At 58.7% G+C, this 19,946-nt stretch overlaps 1 protein-coding gene across 2 annotated transcripts in view; it reads right to left on the bottom strand.

The window, feature by feature from the left end:
• The window catches only part of MPRIP (myosin phosphatase Rho interacting protein), a gene marked incomplete at its 5' end in the record, with an annotated part of 127,437 nt that overhangs the window by 45,759 nt on the left and 61,732 nt on the right, over positions 1–19,946 (bottom strand). For both annotated transcript variants that reach the window (XM_079724697.1, XM_079724698.1), the window contains one exon: positions 3,005–3,156. In XM_079724697.1, the coding sequence (XP_079580823.1) occupies positions 3,005–3,156 (152 nt within the window). The remainder of the gene's footprint in view (positions 1–3,004; positions 3,157–19,946) is intronic.

Raw genomic sequence — 19,946 nt, 5'->3', positions numbered from 1 at the left:
GCATGCTGGCCCAGTCGCTCTTGAATGGCAACACTAACGAGCTGGGCAAACCTGTGCACCTCGCAGGGCAGGGCCTCGCGGGAAAGGAAAGCAGATCTGCACTGCGGCTACGCTGCTGACTAAGTGGAGCCCCCGGAGACTCAGGGACGGAGCGCAGGGCGAGGGTGGGCCCGGCCTGCCCCACTCAGCGGTGCCGTGGCCAGAGGCTGGGGGATGCCCAATCCAGGCACAGATAGTGGGCCGTGTCCCCCGTACTGGGGTTCCTCACAGCACTCCAGCAGGATGTGTCTGATGTTACCCAGATGGGTTACAGACGTTAAAATACACCCAGGAAAGAGATGAGTGTGGGGAATGAAGACACACGGCTGGTGGTGAATGTGGGCGCCAGGGACACGGTAGAGGGGCCCCTCAACTCTGAGGGCAGAGCTCAAAGGCTGCGGTATGGAGAAGAGGGGCAGCTGGGACCCAGCCCCGCCAGAGGCACTGAAGAGCCCCCTTGCCAACTCCTGCCAAATTCCACCTCCTCTGAAGAGCCAGGTGGAGAGGTACCTCCTGCTGTGAGGGGACAGGGAAAGAGACTCTCGCCATCAGCTCGGGGACAGACGCGCTGCCTCTGGCCATTCGGGGGTCTCCATTCAGAGAAGACCCCGGAAAGAAGGCTGAAGGGACCGTTCTCTACTCCTCTCCTTTGAAGTCAGCACCTCTTTAGGGACCCATGTGGGGGCCCCAGAGCCCACAGACGAGGTTACCCAGCAAGGAGCCTTGCCAGGTGCTCAGACCCAGGAGGCCCAGGACAGGGCAGAGGAGGGAGAGAAGATGCAGACACAGTCTGTCCCCAGGGCACGCTGCCCCAGGCGACTCCCTGAGGAGGCCACGTCCCGCGGATGGGGAAGGCGAGGAAGCTGCTGCCCAGGGTTGCAGGAGCCCTCGTACTGGGCAGGAAGCAGCGAGGCCCAGCCCAGGATGAGGGGAGGGGAAGAGTGTTAGGTAACTGGCTCCGGCTCTGGGTTCGCCATCAAGCCACGACACCAGGCTCCAGCCTCAGGACCCCCAGGGCACACAGTTGGTATCTCGCCTGCTAAGGACCTTGTCTACCCAAGCTGCACAGGAATGGCAGGTCCTGTACATGCATACAGAAGTGACCGTGGGAAAGGGGCTCAGGGACTGAGCTGAGGACCCTGCCAAGTGCCTGACGGAGGTCCCATCAGAGAGGCCAGAGACCATGTGGCACGCCACTACATCACTGACCTGGGCCCCAGCTCACATGCTCCCCATTGTCTTGGGGACCTCAGACACCCCTTTCCCATCCAACGTCACCCAGACCCCTCCCTAGGACCCAGCTCCCAAGTGGCGGGGAATAGATCTTCTCAAGGAATCCAGTTGCGCAATGGAACCTCGGCCAGGTTCCATTGCCTGCCAGACAAGGCCATGGCAGCAAGTGTGAACCAGGACGGGCAAGTGGCTCCGTGCTGTCGCTCACGCCTGGAGTGATTTGGCTCCCTTCACTTCCTGGGCCTCAGTCTCCCAACCGCAGAACGAGGGCATATAAAACCCTTTACACTCTTAAACCACAAGGTTCTAAGATGAGGATTAAGGAGAAGTAGTGAAAGTGGTCCTTCTGTTGGGCCCTAGAGTCGGAAACACAAACCTGCCTCTGCCCAGGGGAAGAGGACTTGGGGTGAGCTGGCACCCAGGAGGGGGCCTCTGAGCCCCTTGGCAGCACGAGTCTGGCCTCTGCTCCACACCCACCTCAGCAAAAACAGGGTCTCCTGGCCACGCTCTCACTTTCTTACTCAGCAGCCTTGGGCAGGCTGCAGCTGAGGCCCTGAACCCCAGGCCAGGGCTCTCAGCAGCCTTCCATCTGTTGAAAGCAAAGTGTCTGACATTCTAATTCCCTGTCTTCTGTGCTGTAACAATCAGCGCAGTCCCCCAGCCCCTCTGGTTCACTTTTTCCTCTTCACCTGAAAGGATGGCGGGACCCTGCATGACCCAGTACCCGAGCTCCCGCGGGGCTGGGGCACCTGCTCGCTGTCACGTACCGTGTCACGTACCGTGTCATGAACCATGTCACCGTGTACCGTGTGTGGCTGGACGCACAGGGCTGGTGGCAGGTGCCCCAGGAGCAGGGCTCCCAGAAGGCAGATGTGCCAGGGCTCAGCGCACGGAGCTCAGCCCGCTGGCCTATCGGCTGCCTGAAAACCTGGGCCCCTCTACTTCCTAGGGCTTCCCCAAGCCTCTCACCAAGGCATGCTGGGGGAGTGGGTGACCCAGAACTCTGTCCCTTCCACTCAGCTGAGGAAGGCGATGCGTGCGGTCACCCTGCGGTGACTCCCATGGGCAGGCACGGGGCACACGAGGGACACGCAGGCCTCCTCCGCTCGAGGGCCTGCTGCTGGCGGGGGAGGACGACGCGCACTCGGCCCAGCCCCACCCTTTAGGAGCGCGCAGGGGAGGGCTTCCCAGAGACCTCACAGCTTGGAGGACAGAGGGTCACTGCAGACGGAGAGGAGGGTGGGAACGAAGGCTAGGGGCTGGGGAGAGGCAGCAGGGGGCGTGCGGTGACAGCAGCTCAGCAAGGAGGGACAGGCGGTGGGGGCAAGGCTGCAGGGCTGAGAAGGGCCCCAGGGGCTTTCAGGCAGGAGGGAGGCGAGGTCGGATGAGCTCTGGAAACTGAGCCCCTCGTGGCCGAGTGATAGATGGTTGGAGTGCAGTGAGAATGGAGCGGGGAGCCCAGAGAGAGGCTGGGAAGATGCGCCAGCGCCAGCAGAGGGAGGCCGCTGGGAGAGCGGGATGTGCAGGGGCAGCCTGGCCAATGTGTGGACATGCGGATGAAGCAAAGGTGGGTGGACGGTGAGGCCAGTATGGGTGGAGAGAGGGACTCAGAAGAGGAGACACACGGGGCAGAAAGTGAGGGCAACGCCAGCCGTCGTGCCTAAGAGGCCTGGTCCAAGGAGCTGCTGGCAGGTGGGGGCACCTCTTCCCAAGACGTGCAGAGCAAACTCACCCGCTGATGATCTCCTTGGTCTCTGCCCGGATGAAGTGCTCCTTCTCGGGGGTCAGAATGCACAGGGAGAACTTCTGGCCCGTGCGGCCCTCCCCATCCACCACGTCTGTGCACTGGTTCATGTTGATGGTGCCCTGAGGGAGGGTTGTGGGCTGCGTGCGAGAGGAAGAAGATGGGGCAGGGAGTTAGTCACTCTGGGGGCAGAGGAAGGCAGCAGGGAGTGTCCCTGCATCCCACGGTCCTTTCTGACCCTCCTTGCTTCTCCTCAGTCACCTGGACCTCTCACAGCTGTGCAGACAGCTGATTACAGCAGAGGACAGGGTGTGCGCTGCCTCGGCCCGGCCCTCACAGCCCGCCTTCCTACTGACCCATCTCCAAGGAGGAGCGGTGACAGGCCTGCTCTTCTCAGAGGATATCCAGCTAGACATTCCTTCCCACTGGAGAACAACATCCCAGCTAGTCCTGGAGGAGGGCGGGGAGCTGGGGGGTAGGGACAGGCAGGAGACGCTCCTTTAAGACAGCTGGGACGACAGAGGCAGCCAGGAGCCTGGTCTCAGAGGGTGACTGATCCAGCAAAGCAGTGAGAAAAGCTCCGGAGGAGGTGGTTTCAAAATAGCAAGGTTACTTTTAGAGGCAAGGAGGGGGCCAGAGAGAAGCACATCTTGAAGGCGGGGTGTGGGGCAGGCAGGCCAGAGCCACACACACCAGGAAAGCTTCACAGGCAGGCCCCCCTCCAGGGCTGCCCGTGAGGAACACTGCCAGGCTGCCTGGCCAGGGCCAGAACATATAATAACTTCCCCCCTCTTTTCTATCAGCTAAGCTATTAGACACTGATATTAGGGAGAGAAACCCAAAAATAAGAAAAGGTGGTTTTAAGGAGTTCCTACTGAGGGGACGGGTGAGGACCTCCCCCAAACATGAGGAGGCTTATGGGGAGGAGGCAGGTGGCCATGGCTGCCACCACACCAGGTGCAAAGACCCCGCTGAGGGCTCTCACAGGGAGGCGAGCCCCAGCTCCGACTCCCACCTCCACCTCCAGGGCAGCTGCCAGCTCCCCCAGCTGCCCCACGGAGCCCTCCCCAAGCGCCTGGCACTTCCCAGGTCCCGGAGGAGCAGCAGGGAGAAAAGGCGATGGTGGCTGCTGGGCTGGGGGCTGCCTCGTCTGTGCTCCCTCCCTCCCACCTGCCAGCAGAGGAGGGGGGCCCCGAGCTCTTCTGACCCACCGCCACCTCCCTTCTTATCCCCTGGGGCCCGACCCCAAGAGCCAGACTCAAAGGGCACTGGGTTCCCCAAGTTCTGGCCCCGACGCAGCCGTGGGCTCGCTGGGCCACCGCAGGGGAAGGACTAAGCTTCCTGGCTCCCAGAAGCCTTTCTGTGAGGGGCCTCTGGGATCAGCCTGTCCTCCTTGGGCCCAGCTCAGAATGGAGGTGGCAGGGCAAGAGGGCCGGCCGTGAGCCCACAACGGGGAAAGAGCACACACCCTTGCTGTGTGTTCAAAGTGTGTCCCGTCTCCGAACTGCCGCCCAGGTGGGGACGTGAGAAGGGGCCACACCCACGCCAAGCCTAGCGCCCTTGCTGAGTGAAGTGACCTGGTAGCATCTCTCCTGGGGGCTACTGGACGGCCCTTGAGCTGGGAAAGGGAGCTTGGTGGGTTGTCCTCAACCAAGCAGAGGGGGTCCCTCAGGAGCAGCGGACAAGGGAGGTGGCCTGGGTCCCCCGCCCCGGATGAGTGTGTCTTCCCCCCTTCCTGCCCCAGCCCCTGCTCCCTTCAGAGGGTCTAACACTGGGCCTGCCCCGGCATCGTGCCAGTGCCCTTCAGAACCGTCTCTGGGTGGCGACCTCTGCCCTCTCCGGAGTCAGACTCCCGCAGGCGGAAACACTCAATCCCCGCTGGCCCTGACAAGGCCTCTATGAGGCAGGTCCTCAGGGAGGACCCTGATGCCACGAGGAGTAAGTCACGAGCTCAAAGCACAGGTGCGCCTGGCACACTCCTTCCCTGAGCGAGCCAGACAGGAGCAGAGGGGCTCTTCCTCCTTCATCCACCATGCTGCCGGCACAGGCGAACGGCCCTGAAGAGTTACCCGTCCGTTACACACACAATACACGCAGGTAAGTTCAATGGGAACCATAAAAGACATCATCAAAAGTTCTAGAGTCTTCTTCTTACTAGAGCACGTAGCGGGCCCCCTGGAGGCACACGTTCCTCTTTAGAGACCACTGCTCCAGGGCTCGGGGTATCAAGCTGCTCACTGGCCCCTTCTGCACAGTGAGTGGGTTCCCAGGTAAGGTTTCCCTGCCGGCCCTGCAGCTCCATGTGGTCACGGGGCTCACTCACCAACTGCACCACGAGACTTCTGGCAACCTCTCCCTGACACGAAGGCTCTACCTCCTTCCAGAAAAGCCTTCAGAAGGGCCAATGAAAGGCAAAGACGTAACAAGCTACGGCTGAAGGACATGAAAGTTTCTTTACCACCTCTGTGTCGGGATCTTCCAGTTACAACCTCTTTCCTGCTTCCTTAAATATCACAAGGTGGGCATTATCTAATCCTGTTACACACGCAGGAGAGGGAGCAAAGAGTAAACAGCGGTCATCAACAGAAGGGAGAACTGGCAAACTGGTCCAGGTTCACAGGGACCTGCCGGTGACGGCTCCTTCGGGGTCTCAACAGCGCCACCCAGGGGAAGAAGCAGCACCCGCACACCGCTGCGTGCTCACTGACCACGCCCACCACCCGCACTGGCCCCTTCACTGCTCTGCCTTCAACTGCATCTCTTGCACTCACAGCTCGGGCAGACTCAACCAAGGGTATCCAGGGAGTCCCAGGCGGAGGTCTGACCCTCCCCACCTCTGTCCAGGAGCAGAGCACGCCCACCTGCATTCTCAGCATTGGGGAGAGAAGAGAACACACTCCATATAACAACCCGTTTCCTGGCTAGGCGGCCCTGGTGCTGGGAGAGCCAGGGCGAGTATCTAGGCTGTAATGCAGCCCTCACCCCTGGCACTGTCAGAAGAGAAACCAGCCCAGTCCAATGAGCTCCCAGCCCTCATCCTGCAATTCGAGAGGTTAGGAACCCAGGCCTTCTCCAAGGCTGGGCATCACCTAGTTTTGCTCATTTCACTTTCCAAAAAAGGGATGGCTGTCGGAAGGCCAACCAATGCGGCTGTGTTGCCAAGTTATGTGTTCAGTCCTCACCCAGAAATGTCACTGGATGGCCCTCCAGCCATCTGGGGGCTTCGGGTCCTCCTCTGGCTTCCACACTGCACCAGCTAAGATGGCAGAGCTGCGACAGGGCTGAAGATCCTCTAAGAATGAGGTGGCCAAGCAGGAGAGCACAAGACAAGGGCCCCTGCCTGGGGATGTGACCACACTCTGCCGAGAACCCAGCTTTCCTGCCTGTCATCTTCTCGCTGGCTCACAAGAGGCCACTCAGGAAACTCCTGAACAGCAGCCTCACCCCCTGGGGACTGGGACCCTCCACCCCCACCCTTGGCCCAAGCAGGTGCCATTCAGGGAAAACAGGCCTTGTCCATTTCTTGCTGGATCCTGGAAGTTTGGGAAGGAGTGAGCTTCTAAGAGCCTGAGAGAAAGAAGAGGAAAGTTGGACAGAAACACAGAGAAGGGCCCTTGAAACCTTTCAGCAGGACTGTCCCACCAGGCAGCTGTGCTTACAGACCCAGAGGGGAGGCAGCTCAAAGGCGAGACTCAGATGGGATGGGAATCCTCCATTTTACCCCTCACTCCCCCAGTCAGATGGGAAAATGGACACCCACAGGAGCAAATGGCAAAGAAGCACTCTCAAGGTCGGAAGGTACCTTTCAAGGGAGCCCAACCCCGTCCACTGTCTTGAGGTCCTAGCTTGCTTAGGCCACTCAAGCCCGGTCCAAGCAGAGCCCACATCCTTTCTTTGGGATTGAGGAGGTGGGACCTGAGTCCTCTACAGAAGCAAGGTGGCCCTGGGGAGCATCTCACCCAGTTGCAGGCACTCCCAGAGCCCCACGTCCCGGGAGGAGCAGGTGCTGGTCAGGCTCACAGAGCCTGTCTCCTGGCTCTTCCCGCTCCTGCCAAGCTGTCCAGAGCCCCAAGCCTAGCGCACCATGAGTCCTTCTCTCAAGAGGCAGCGCTGGTGACCGCTCCAAGCGCCACCCAGGCCACAGTCCAGCCCAGCAGCCAGCACTCTCCAGATGGATATCCCCAAAGCCCAGGTTCCCCAAGGACACTGTAAAGACTCTTGGAAAAGGGGTCTTGAGGCATACCCATGAGATCATGAGCCCACCAGGACCCGGAGCGAGCCAAGCCCCTGCCCGGACCCAACAGCTCAGAGAGGCCTCTGCCAATCTCGGCCAGGGGCCCCGGAGCAGTGGGGGTGGACAGGAAGCTACAGAAGGTGCCCGCCCAGCAGGACTTCCTTCCTCCTGTTCCTCTTGTCGCCCGCAGCCAGCTGTGCCCAGTCATGCTATGAGCTTCTCCCAGGCTCCACATCGTGGTCCACAGGGGGGCTCACAGCCATCCTGCAGAGCAGCCCAGGCCAAGCTGTGCCCACAGTCTCACTGCCAGTCCCCAGGTGTTGGGTCTGTGTCCTTGCTGTCACCTGACCTCCTCCCAGGGAGCCCTGACTCTGCACCCTCCCTGCCCCTTAGATCTCCAGTGTGAACCTGCCTGCTCCGACTCACTGCCCTGGAGGATGCGTGGCCAGCCAGGCCAGGGGCTGTGGCACGGGGGACCTGCCGCCCGGCCGCCCATTCCCCAGGACAGGAGGGGGTGTGGGTGCCAAACTCCGACCTCGCTCCCAGCCCCCTCCTCCCTGCAGAGACTGGAGGGGCTGAGCTAAACTCTGGGCCTTAGGTTTCCAGAACCCACTGGCCAAGAGGAGCCCCAGCCTTGGACCAGGATCCCAGCTGTGCCACCACCACCTCTGTGACCTTGGGCAACTTGTACATTGTGAGCCTCAGTTTCCACAGGTATGAAGTGGGAATAACAGTATGCCCACTCCAAATGTAAAATGGAGTAGTAGCTGCTGTGGAAAATAGTGTGGAAGTTCCTCAAAAAGTTAAACATGGAGTTACCTTATGACCTGGAGAGGACACGTTAAGTCACTGCATTTTCCCTGAGTGCTGCATGGGAAGAAGGGGTGCAAGTGCTGGCCACGTGTGCCTCCTACCCTGGGGCACAGAGGGGGCCACGGGGTGAAGGGAGAGGGCTGACCTGCTGGGCGGGAGGGACTTCCAGGCCTCACGGACCACCCTGTCCCTGAGATGGGAGGGAAAGCCTGGCCTCCTGCCTGCTGGCCCTAAGATGCCCAACAAGTGGCTCTTAGAAATGACGGGCCACACAAGGGGTTTACCCGAGGGCGGCGAGCAGCTCACATCTGTCCTCCGTGCCTCGCCAGCCCCCATCTTAAGGCCCTGGAAGATCCAGGTCTGATTCCCCGGCCACACTCTGCAGGGGGAGCTGGGGGAAGGTGGGGGGAGGCAGGGCTCTGCCTTCTGCCCAGTACCGACCCCCTCCCCGGTGCAGCATCCCCGCCCTCCTCCCCATGGGCTCCCGGGAGCAGGGGGTCCAGCTGTGAGGGCTGCATCCCCCTCGAATCAAGTCAGGAAGGTGGGAGCCCCGAGCCTGGGATCTGTTCAGTGGCGGCTACCTGTGGCTTTGGCTCCTCGGCCAGCTCCCCGGGAAGAGCCCAGGCCTCGCCAGACCTCCTCACCTCAGCTGCTCCTACAGCCTTGGGCCCAAGCCCTCCGCCTCGAGTCTGAGGTCCCTGACCGCTCTGGCCTCCCCTCCTGTCCCCGCCCACAGGTCTAGGCAACTGCGGCCACTCGCTGAACAGGTCACCTCTTGCACGGCCGTTCCCTGCCGGAAGCGCCTGCCTTACCTCCCTCACCACCAGGGTGGTCGCCCTGTCCCCTCCGGAGGGGAGGACCCTGTGTGTAGTCCCTGGTCCACGTACCGGCCTGGATAAAACTAACTGGATTCTCCTCCACATACCTACGCTGGCACTGCCCAAAATGAGCTTCACTATACGTTTTCTAATGACAGACGAAACAAACCAACCCACCTAAGTTTATATTGCATAAATATTTATGCCTTATTTGTAAAGAAGTTACACTTTATTTATAAAATAGGAACACCCAATCTTACCAAATCTCATGTTTGTTAAGCAGACAGCAGGGGACACATGTGCAAAGACCACAGTGACAAGTCCCCCACAGCTGAGGAGCCTGAGGGAGAGGAGTTAGCTGGAGGGAGATGCAGGGCCCAGAAAGGGAACCCCGCTTCCAGGAGCCCAGGGCCCTGCTCTGTGGCCACCACCCCGGGCCCAGAAATGTAGCAAGTTGCAGACGACAGAGTTGAAAGGCAAGAGATGGGGTGGTGACACTGCAATGATCTCATCTATAACACATGTCCAGAGTACGCAGAGAGACAGAAGGACAACAAGGCTGGGGAGGACTGAAGGTGACAGCTGAGGAGTGCAGAGCTTCTTTGGAGGAGGCGGTGAAAACAGTTCTCAGATTAGACTGTGGTGATGGTTATACACAACCCTGCGAATACACTAAAAGACAATGACCTGTATACCTAAGAACAAAACAAAACACTGCGCAAATGTGGAAAATAACAAGGAGGGCTTGCGGCTGGCTAGTCCCGGCCCCAGTCAGGGTCCTGCGGGAGGAGCACTCCTCGCCCACGGCCTCCGGCCAAGGCCTGGAAGGGGACAGAGGCCCAGAGCGGCAGGTGGACTGAAAGCCCAGGTGCCCCGCTCCTCAGCTGCCTCTGCATGGCCTCAACCGCAGGAAGAGCGGGGCAGCTCAGTGGAGCAGCCCGAGGGCCAACTTCAGTCTCCCGGCTCTGACGACACGCGAGCAGCTGCTCCCGTCCCCAGGAGGCCCCCTTCCAAGATCCGGCCCTGGGCCCATCCAGGGGCAGCGTGGGCCTCCATGGACTCAGCACAGAGGGGCTCACAGGACGCAGGACAGGCCCGCTGGGGCGGCAGCCTGGCAGCTGTTGGAAGAGGAGAGGGCCGAGGAGCCCAACGTCACACAAGTGCCATGGTCAGGGGGAGATGGCAGTGATGACCCGTTCTGGGCTTTGTCGACCAGCAAACTCCTTGCCTTCACGGGGCATTGGTAGGGTCAGTGAAACTTATTTCTTGAGGAAGAAAAAAACACAAGGACCCTTTCCACTTGCTACCAATGCCAGGAAGTTCCTTCCCACACCTGCGGGGCAGGATTGACTGGCCTGCTAGCTGGGCAGCCCTCGGGCTCCTGGCCAAGGCCCACCTACTCCTCAGATGGGGCTGGGAGCGCAGGGAAGGACAGCTCTCCCCACGCAGCCAGCACGGCAACAGCACTGCACAAGAGCCAGGTGCCTGCTATACCACACATGACAGCTGATTCACACTGGATCAAACACCCAAATGTAAAAGCAAAAATTATAAACCTCTTAGAAGAAGACCAAGGGCAACAGCTTTATAACAGTGGATTTGACAATGACTTCTTGGACGTGACACCAAAAGCACAGGCAACAAAAAAAATAAGCTGGACTCCATCAAAATTAGAAACTTCTGTGCATCTAAGGACACAATGAAGAGAGTAAAAAGGTAACCCACAGAATGGAAGAAAACATTTGCAAATCACATATCTGATAAAGGATTAATATCCAGAATATATAAAGAACCTTTACAGGGCTTCCCTGGTGGTGCAGTGGTTGAGAGTCCACCTGCTGATGCAGGGGACGCGGGTTCGTGCCCCAGTCTGGGAAGATCCCACCTGCCGCAGAGCGGCTGAGCCCGTGAGCCATGGCCGCTGAGCCTGCGCATCCGGAGCCTGTGCTCCGCAACGGGAAAGGCCACAACAGTGAGAGGCCCGCGTACCGCCAAAAAAAAAAAAAAAAAAAAAAAGAACCCTTACAACTCAACAGCAAAAACACAGACAATTAATAAATGAGCTAAAGGGACTTCCCTGGCAGTGCAGTGGTTAAGAATCTGCCTGCCAATGCAGGGGACATGGGTTCGAGCCCTGGTCAGGGAGGATCCCACATGCCGTGAAGCAGCTAAGCCCGTGCACCACAACTACTGAGCCTGTGCTCTAGAGCCCGAGAGCCACACCTACTGAGCCCGCGTGCTGCAACTACTGAAGCCCATGCGCCTAGAGCCTGTGCTCCCCAACAAAGGGAAGCCACCGCAATGAGAAGCCCGCGCATCACAACGAAGAGTAGCCCCCGCTCGCCGCAACTAGAGAAAGCCTGCATGCAGCAACGAAGACCCAATGCAGCCAAAAATAAATAAATATATTATTTTTAAAAAAGGACTGAAATTCTGACACATGCTACAAAATGGATGAACCTTGAAAAAATTATGTTAAGTGAAATACACGAGACACAAAAGGACAAATATTAGTGTTTAATTGGTATGCAGTTTCAATTTGGGAAGACGAAAAATTCCAAAGATGTATAATGGTGATAGTTACACAACAATGTGATGTATTTAATGCCACTGAGCTGCACACTTGAAAATGGTCAAGATGGTAAGTTTTATGTTATCTGTATCTGCACACACATGCGTGCACACACATACATACCCCAAGAACCAAGTGCCCAGGCCAACTTGGATTCCCACCTTGGGAGTGAAAACACGCACGGCAGTAACCGACGCAGGGAAACAGGCAAAAAGAAACACCGCATTTAGGCCAACAGGCTCACTGAGTGGAAGTGGTGGTTCTATGGATGGAGCCCGGCCAACTCGCCCAACGCACAGTGGCCTTCTGTGAGGCCCTCCCCAACATGCACAGAAGAGAACAACGGGCACAGACCGCAACCCTCTCACCCCCAGCTCCCTACCTTTCCCCATTCCCAATCCTTGGCCCAGGGCGGGAGAAGCACCCTGCACAGGAAGCACAGGGCCCAGGACCCTGCTGCCCCCCTCTCGTACAGGGGTCAGTGCCCCACACCTCAGCCAGACCTGGACGACCTAAGAACTATTTTCCTGGAAGGTGTGGTGACCTCAGGTACAAATTACGTACGAAAGAGCATCCAGGACAGGTGAGCCTTCTGACTTCAACAGGACTGGGGCAACTGAGCACAATGGCCAGGTCCACCCCAGGGCCAGGAGGCTCACTTCCTTAGCTCCAGCCCTTGAAGTAAATCAAGCTCCTTCCCCATCAGCAGAACCACTAAAACCGACCTTTACGTTTTGCCTTGCCCGGTCCGGCCCGGCAGCCACGCCCCTTCCCCCCGCCACCTCCCGCTCTTCTGCCAGCCTGCACAGCGTCCCCTGCTCTTCTGCCAGCCTGCACAGCGTCCCTCGTATCGACCTCTGGTCCCGGAGACTCGCGCAGCCTTTGGGAGCCGACCGAGGACACTCCTGGAGGAAATACGTCCTTACCTACCTGACTCACGCCTGGTGCTGTACTCACACTTGCCTAAGTTCTGGGCTCTGACCAGATTCACTTGACAGTTATAATCACGTCTACTGAGGGAGAGAGAGGAGAAGTCCTCGAGGCCTGCCTGAAAGACCCCAGGGTCACCTTAGAATGCACAGGCAAAAGTCTGGATTCAGACAACAGGTGTTTACCGAGCCCCTGCTTTTTGCCAGGGACAGAGGTAAGAACAGGACAGACAGAATGTCACCTTTACAAAAGTTCACTTTACTCTCGTGGTGATGAAGGGAAATAAAAAGAACAAAGAACGATCCCATTTCAAGTAGTGGTAAGTGACAGGAATACAAGGGCAGCAGGTATGGGGCTGGGAGCACCCGGGGAGGTGACGCGCTCACAGAGTCCCAGCAGAGGCCATGTGGAGGAGAAAGCGAGTGCTCAGGTCACCCGACAGGGATGAGCAGGGTCTGGCCCACGGAAGCCAGAGGGCAGGCCTGCTGGTAGGACTGGAACAAAGGGGCCCGAGGTGGCCACAGCCTTCAGGGCCCGAGGACGCGGTCTGCTGCAGAGGGGGTCCCAGGAGAGGGAGACTGCTTGACTGTGGCTTTGACCCCGGACAAGATGCTAAACTCAAGAACTGAATTTCTTTTCTTTTCTGCACTTGGCTTATATTCCAGCTACTTTTCGCGGGCAATTCTATCCCCCTGCCTTCATAGAAAATGGACCCTTTTAGGCTAATGACACAAGCGACGGGACTCAGACAGGCAGGAGCAGGAAAGGCAGAGACAGCAGAGGACAGAGGTCAGCACCTGGCTGGAAGGCAAGGTCACCAGCTGGCTTCGTGAAGAAAGCAAGCTGCCACCCACAGCCTTTGCTACGGCCACCCCTGGGGCACAAGACAGTTCTGGCAGCAACTCTGGGAGAGGTCCCCCAAATGATGGTACCTAAAGATCATGGGAGCTGGAGGAACAGAGAACCCAAGGACCATCTGACTGTTGGAGCTGGAAAGGCCTCTCAGAGGCAGCTCAGGGCTGAGAGCAGAGCCTTGCTGGGGCAGGGGTGCGGCAGGAAAGGGGCGCAAGACAGAGCATAAGCAGTCCCGAGGGGCAGAGCTGGGGGGCTGAGGAGGACAGACATCAAGAAAGGGACTTGAACTCAACTTTCTTCTGAGATGCAATGGAGATGAAGCCAGTGTCCCTGTCCCCAGCCCTATCACTTCTCAACAGAGACAGTTTCCTTCTGGCAAAGACTCACGTCCATCAGAGCAGGAGGCCTGAGACATGAGGTACCCAACCGGTGGGCAAGGAAGCAGACCCATGAGGGGTCACACGGCCCAAGGGAGCACAGCAGCCGGGCAGCACCATGAAGCCCAGGGCCACCAGGTGGCTTCCTGGAGCCAGAGGAAGAAGGACATGGCAAGGGGGGAGTAGAAAGGCTAGTGTTGGTGCCCCTGACAGAAATGTCCGGGATGGGGGCGGGGCAGGATGCTGCAGCTCACACAGCCAGCAGCTCTGTCCCCCCTTCACCCCTCAGCCCCCATGTGCTGCTCTGAAATGCCGCTCCAGGCTCCGCAGCCGCAGCCCGAGGAGGCCACCTTGCTCCAGCAAAGGGTGTTTCAGGGATGGGACGCGCTTAAGTCAGGACTCAACAAAGACCAGAAATAAACAGAACTTGGTTCATAGGAGTGGCAAGCGGTACAGACAGGTTCCTGAGATGAGTCCCACAGGAGCAGACTAAAGGCGCCCAGGCTGCTGAGCCTAGAGGAGGAGGGCTGAGGCGGAGGGGCTGGGGACACAGGACAGGGCCTCGTCTCTAAAAGCATCCACACTGGACGCCAGGCCCCGGGGACACAGCACCGCCACGGTGAGTTCAGCACTGCAGTAAAGGTATGAGCGGAGCCTGCGGGGAGGAGGGAAGGAGGCCGGGAACCCAGGAGCCAGGTCTAAAAGGCCTCTTGTGGCCCAGGACCAGGCTGGTCTGGCAAGGCCCAGGGAAGAGCCAGGCTCGGGGGGGCAGAAGCTGCAGGTGTGGAGCTCAGCTGGAACTGAGGACATGCAGATGCTAAGGGTCCCTCGATAAATGGACATTTTGTCCCCATAAACCTGGGGCTGGCACCACCTCCACTGCAGATAAAGGCAAAGCGCCGCTCCCAACAGCATTTGCCACTCAGGAGGAACTCGCCGAGCACCTACTATGTGCCGGGCTCCACGGCGGGCACTGGGGATGCAGCGACAAACAGAACTGACCACCATCTCTGTCCTCACCGAGCTGACCATGCGGTCTCAAAGCCAAACAAGTCAGATGGACGGAGTCAATAATGTGTGAGGTGGCAGTGAAGGGCCATGGTGGGGAGTGAGGCGGGAGTGAGGACAGAGGACGAGGGGAACCTGCCATGCCCACGCGCGGGGAGGTGGGAAGGTGCCAGTCCTCCCAGTGCCAGTGGATGAGTAAGCCTCAAGCCCCGTTCTGGTCCTGCTGCCCTGGTTTAATCAGGCAAAGAGTCTGAAGGAGAGTCTAGTAACTAAAGTACAAGGAGTCCTGAGAAGGTGCCAGTTTACGCCTCAACAGCCGTTCCCAGTGTAGCCTCGGACTCACCACTGTCACCGGCCTCCCGACGCCAGGTCACCGCAGCAGATGCCCAGGGCCGCAGGGGATGAGCAAAGCCCGTGGTACTTTCCGACTGTGACCTGAGCCCACCCACCTTCTGGCTTCGCTCCCATGACCTGAGCCCCCCGTCCTGCGTTGGACACCAGCCCGGGCTTCCCTGCCAGCGATCAGGGTCCCCCGCTTCCTCCAGCTGCCCTCCAGCGGCACCGCATTTCCCGGCCCTTCCCAGCTGCCTGGCCTGGAGAAACCTCCTCTTCCTCCCAGTTTCTTTGGTACTGCTTCTTCCTTTTTATTTTTAAAATGAACTTCTAATTTTAGGATACATTTAGGTTTACAGAAAGTTGTGAAGATAGCAGAGAGCTCTCCGTTCTCCTTCCTGGTAATGTCTCATATCAGTGTGGTATGTTCATCACAGTCACGAAACCAATGCTGATCCGGGACAGTTAACTGGAGTCCATCCTTTACTCACATTTCCCTAGTTTCTCCTCACGTCACGTCCAGGGCGCAGGACCTTCCACTGTCGACGTTGACCCTGAGCGCCCGGCTGAGGCTGCGTTCGTCACTGTTGCCCCCTGTCCACACTGTCCTTCTAGGAGGGACGTCGCTGTGAGTGGCCCACACGTAAGGAGTGGGGGGTGAGCGCCACCTCTTTGAGGGTGGAGTCGCCACACAGATTGCCTGGAATCCTTCTGCACAGGAGATTTTGTGTCTTGTCCCCCACTTGTTTATTTCCTCGTTCACTCATTCCTGACTCATGGTACCTATTTTATAGTGTAAATTATAATCCAATACCACACTATTATTTTGTTGCTCAAGCTGTTCTGGCCTTGATCACGTGGCCCCGTGTCTCCTGGACGTGCCCCACCAGCGTGTGCATGTCCCACTGTCTGGCACGACAAGGTGCCCCAGGCTCAGCTTGTATGTACCTGCCCTGTCCTAGAGTCGGCCGTTTCTCCAAGGACCCTTGGTTCCTTTCATCAGAGAACAGAATTAGAAATCAATACCTAGGTGCTAGGTATGCTCATGGCTATTGGGATGTTGCTGCCTTTAGGCCTTCTCAGCTGACAGAACAAAGAAATACATGCGCATATAACCTGTGTACAGTCACATATCTACATCCACTCCCCCCCCCACCTATCTATCTATCCCTCTCCATCTATCTCTCTCTCCCTCCTCACATGTCTCTCTTAAGCTAAACATACTGGTGTCCCCAACTTTAACCCAAGACCACACGGATCACTCTAGCCTCTCCCTTCGCTTGCCTGTACCCCTCACCTCCATCCCTTTACTGCGCTGTCCAGCCCCCGCACACGCACGGTGGCTCGGAACTGTAAATCAATGCTCCACGGGGCCACTTCACCAGCTAGCGCATGGTGCCCATGCACCATGCACCACATGCATGTCGCTCTTGCCTTCGGCTGTGCAGACTCCACTGGTGTCCAAGGGCACACACTTCCTTTCACGCACCGCCTGGACTCTCTGCAGGGAGAAGAACCTAAGAGTCCGGTGAGGGAGCAGAGGCTATTGCACACTTTCTGCCTCCAGCATGGCTCCTGAGCCCCTCTGCCAGGGCACACTAAGGAGGGGGGCACCGGAGGAAGGAGGGGACACTGAGGGCGAAAGGCACCTCCTGGCAGAAGCTGCTCTTCCAGCCTAGCCAGAGACCAGGGCAGGTGGGAGGGAGCTGCTCCGGAGAGGAGGCAAGGGCTGGCACGCAGGCAGCAGGCCGGGGGAGCAACGGTGCCTTATATGGAGATTCCCACATCCCAGCTCTGGTCTTCAGCTGCTGCCGCCCCTGCAAGTCTGCCTCAGCCAGGGAGGCAGGGAGTGCTGCGGTGCTACGGGGTTTGACTGCTCTCCTGCCCAAAGGCCTGCCAGGTAGATCCAGAGAAAACAAGCTGCTGTTTGCTACAGATGGACTAAAAGCCACGCAGCTGTTGGGGCCATAACATTCCCCAAGCCCCACCTGCAGCTCCCTCCTGCTCACCCCCAGTACTGGGGTCTGAAGCAGCTAGAAGAGGCTCTCGGGGACCAGACCCCACCGGAGAGTCTGGAAAGAAGGCGAGCGGCCTTAAACTTTAAGGTCTTAGAGCTTAAAGCAATTACAGCTTAAAGCAATGGTTTTCAACTTTTGCTGAATAAAGGAATCACCTGGGAAGATCCTTAAATGGAGGTTCCATGCCCAGAGACTCAGATTTAAATTTTCTGGGGTGGGGCTTGGGCATCAAAATTACTCAAAAGTCCCCTCATGCTTCTAACGTCCAGCCGCGGTTGGGAACAACTGCCCAGAGGGGAGACCTATCCGTCTGCTGCCACAGCAGGCCTGGCGGCTGGCTGGCTGGCCCAGGCCCCGGCCAGCTGTACTAGGTCACTGGCAGCTTTTGGCTGGGCCAAAGAGGACCTAATGAAAGCAGTGACAGAGAGGAGAGGACAGACAAAACACAGCTGTCGCAAGCCTGCTGGGTGTGGGGGCCGATGGGGTGCACAGGAGAGGGGGCGCTACTGGAGATGCGGTATCGTAAGGGGCCCCAGCACCCAGGGCTCGTGTTAGCACCCCCAAGAGGCCCCGCCAGCCACAACTAGGAAGAAAATGAAACCTCGAGCAGCCTGAGGGGAGGGGGGGAGGGACGGCGGTCCTCTCCTCCCTGGTGACACTGTGAGGCCCTCGGCAGACTGAGAAAGTGGAGACCATGCCAGGCAACCCCACCACCCACGGGAGCCAGGTGGGAGGTGAGGCCCGTGGCCGGGGCTACCACGTTCCGTGTAATGAGAGGGGGAGGGGCCCAGGTGACCAGCAAGGCGGGCACAGGCTCCTGCCTCCACCGCCCCTGCCGTGAGCACTGGGTCTGGCTCCTCTGAACACAGCATGGGGGGAGCTTTCAGGCAGCACAGGGGATGTGCTGAAAACACACACACACACACACACACACACACGAAAGCAGGCCCCACACACACACACACACACGAAAGCAGGACACACACACACACGCGCGCGCGCGCGCGAAAGCAGGCCTGGCGCTACCAGAGGGCTTGGCTGAGCAGGACCCACACAAGCTGGAAGCCCAAAGGACTTCAGGGAGAAACTCTCTGATTTATTCCAAGAATCCACACAACCCAGAGACAGAGAAGCTCTGATCTGAGCTCACAGCACATCAGGAATCACTGAGCCTCCCCTGCCGTCCAGGTTTTGGAACGCAAGGGAGCAGAGCGGGTAACAAGAGCTTCTGGCAAGGGACGCTCGGCCTGGATACAAGCCAGGCACAGCCGCAGCCCTCCAGCCCTTCCCATGGCCCCCAGGGGCCCCAGACTCCAGGGAAACTCGGGCGTCCAGGATCGAGGGCAGAGGAAGCCTGCTCTGAGGTCTGATGCAGGCGTCCACCTGCAGCAGTGGTGCCAGGTCCAGGGCGCACCTGCTGCAGGCCTGGAGAAGGGAAACCGGCCTGGGGCTGAGAGCCCCAACCCCTCTAAGGCCAGGCCCTGTGCCCGCATGCCACGGGGCTGGATCAGCGTGAACGGGGACGCAGCCCGCCTTGGTTCCTCCCCACTCTGTCCAAACCTGGCCACGGGACCGAAGCCCCATCCTGTGCAGGCTCCTTGGGGCTGGTCAGCAGGAGGAGCTGGAGCCCCCGTGCGAGACCAGGGCCCTGGGACACGCACCCTGTTCTTCCCAGACTGAAGTGCTTCTCCGTGATCCACAGACAGAACCCACAAGCACCAACTCCCTCCCTCTCAGGGTAGGGAGCCTGGAGCTCATCAAAGCCGGACCCCCTCCTGGTTACACCTCCATACAGCGGGAGCAGGAGTGAGGAGGAGGAAAACCTCCAGAGAGGAGGGGCTCAACCGCAAGGTTACCTTCGCCTCATTCTCTGCTTCCAAAGACTTCCCCGCCCCAATAAAAGGGCTTGTGAAGAGCTGAGGCCCCTGCGTGCACGGCGGGGCCTGCATCTGAGAAAGGATGCTCTCATTGTCTCCTTCCTACTGGAAATTCCCAATCAATTCTCAGAAATTTGCACTTCCTGGGGCTCTGCATTCACCTGGAAATGTTTTAAGGTCCATCTTTATAATTTGCCGTTCCCAACATGTCCTTCCAAGACTGAGAAAACTTACAGATCGGTTATGGAGACCTAGCAGCCATCTGTGTGCCCGCATAAGGTCCTTCATGATGCTCCTTAACCCCAGGGAAGCCCCAGCCTCCGAAGGAAACAGGGGCTGCCTGGGCCCCATGCACCGTGCTCCACCCTGAATCAGAGCATGGAGGCGTTCGGAGGAGTGGGCCTCCTGAGCCCTGTGGCAGGCCTCCTCCGGGCCCCGGCGCCCAGCTTGGCACGGGACTGGGAAGGGAGGGGGTGGGGAGAGTGGTCTCCAGAGTGTCCGTGGCCCCGAACAAGCTCAGGCTCGCTGGCAAAGACTCTCAGCAGGGGGACCAAGGCTGCTTTCAGTCCTCTGGCCACTGGATGTACAGTACTGAGCACCAGCAGGGCTGGAGGACATGAGGGCAGGGCACCCAGGACGGCACCCCACAGATGTTTACCTCAAGGAGCTGGGTGCTGGCTGCACGGGTACCCCAGGCATGTGAAAGTTCACCCAGCCGGACCTTGTAATGGGCACGCTTTTCTATATGTATACTGTACTCCAATACTTAAAAACCTGCCTTGGGGTAGAAGATGCCCCATACAGGGCTGGAATTACCATTTTAAAAACCCAAGCACTGAAGTGTAGAGAGGGCTGCCGGGTCACAGAGCACCCCCTTCTTCAAGGAGACATGGTTCCCAGAGGAACAGCCCCGGCTTGAAAGCACCTCCTCCTGACAGGATTTCAGATGGTCAGAAACGGCCTCTCCTGTGCCACGGTCTCCAAAGAACCACCACCTCCAAGTAACTAACCAGCCCCCTGCCTAAGCCGGTCTCGGATGGGGCCCTCCCTGCACCCCATTCTCAGAGGCCAGAGCAGTCCTGCCCCATGAAGGGC

Source organism: Hyperoodon ampullatus (assembly GCF_949752795.1).
Source record: "Hyperoodon ampullatus genome assembly, chromosome: 19".
Lineage (NCBI taxonomy): Eukaryota > Metazoa > Chordata > Mammalia > Artiodactyla > Ziphiidae > Hyperoodon > Hyperoodon ampullatus.
Note: the sequence above shows the minus strand (reverse complement) of the source record. Positions and strands in the feature narration are given on the sequence as shown.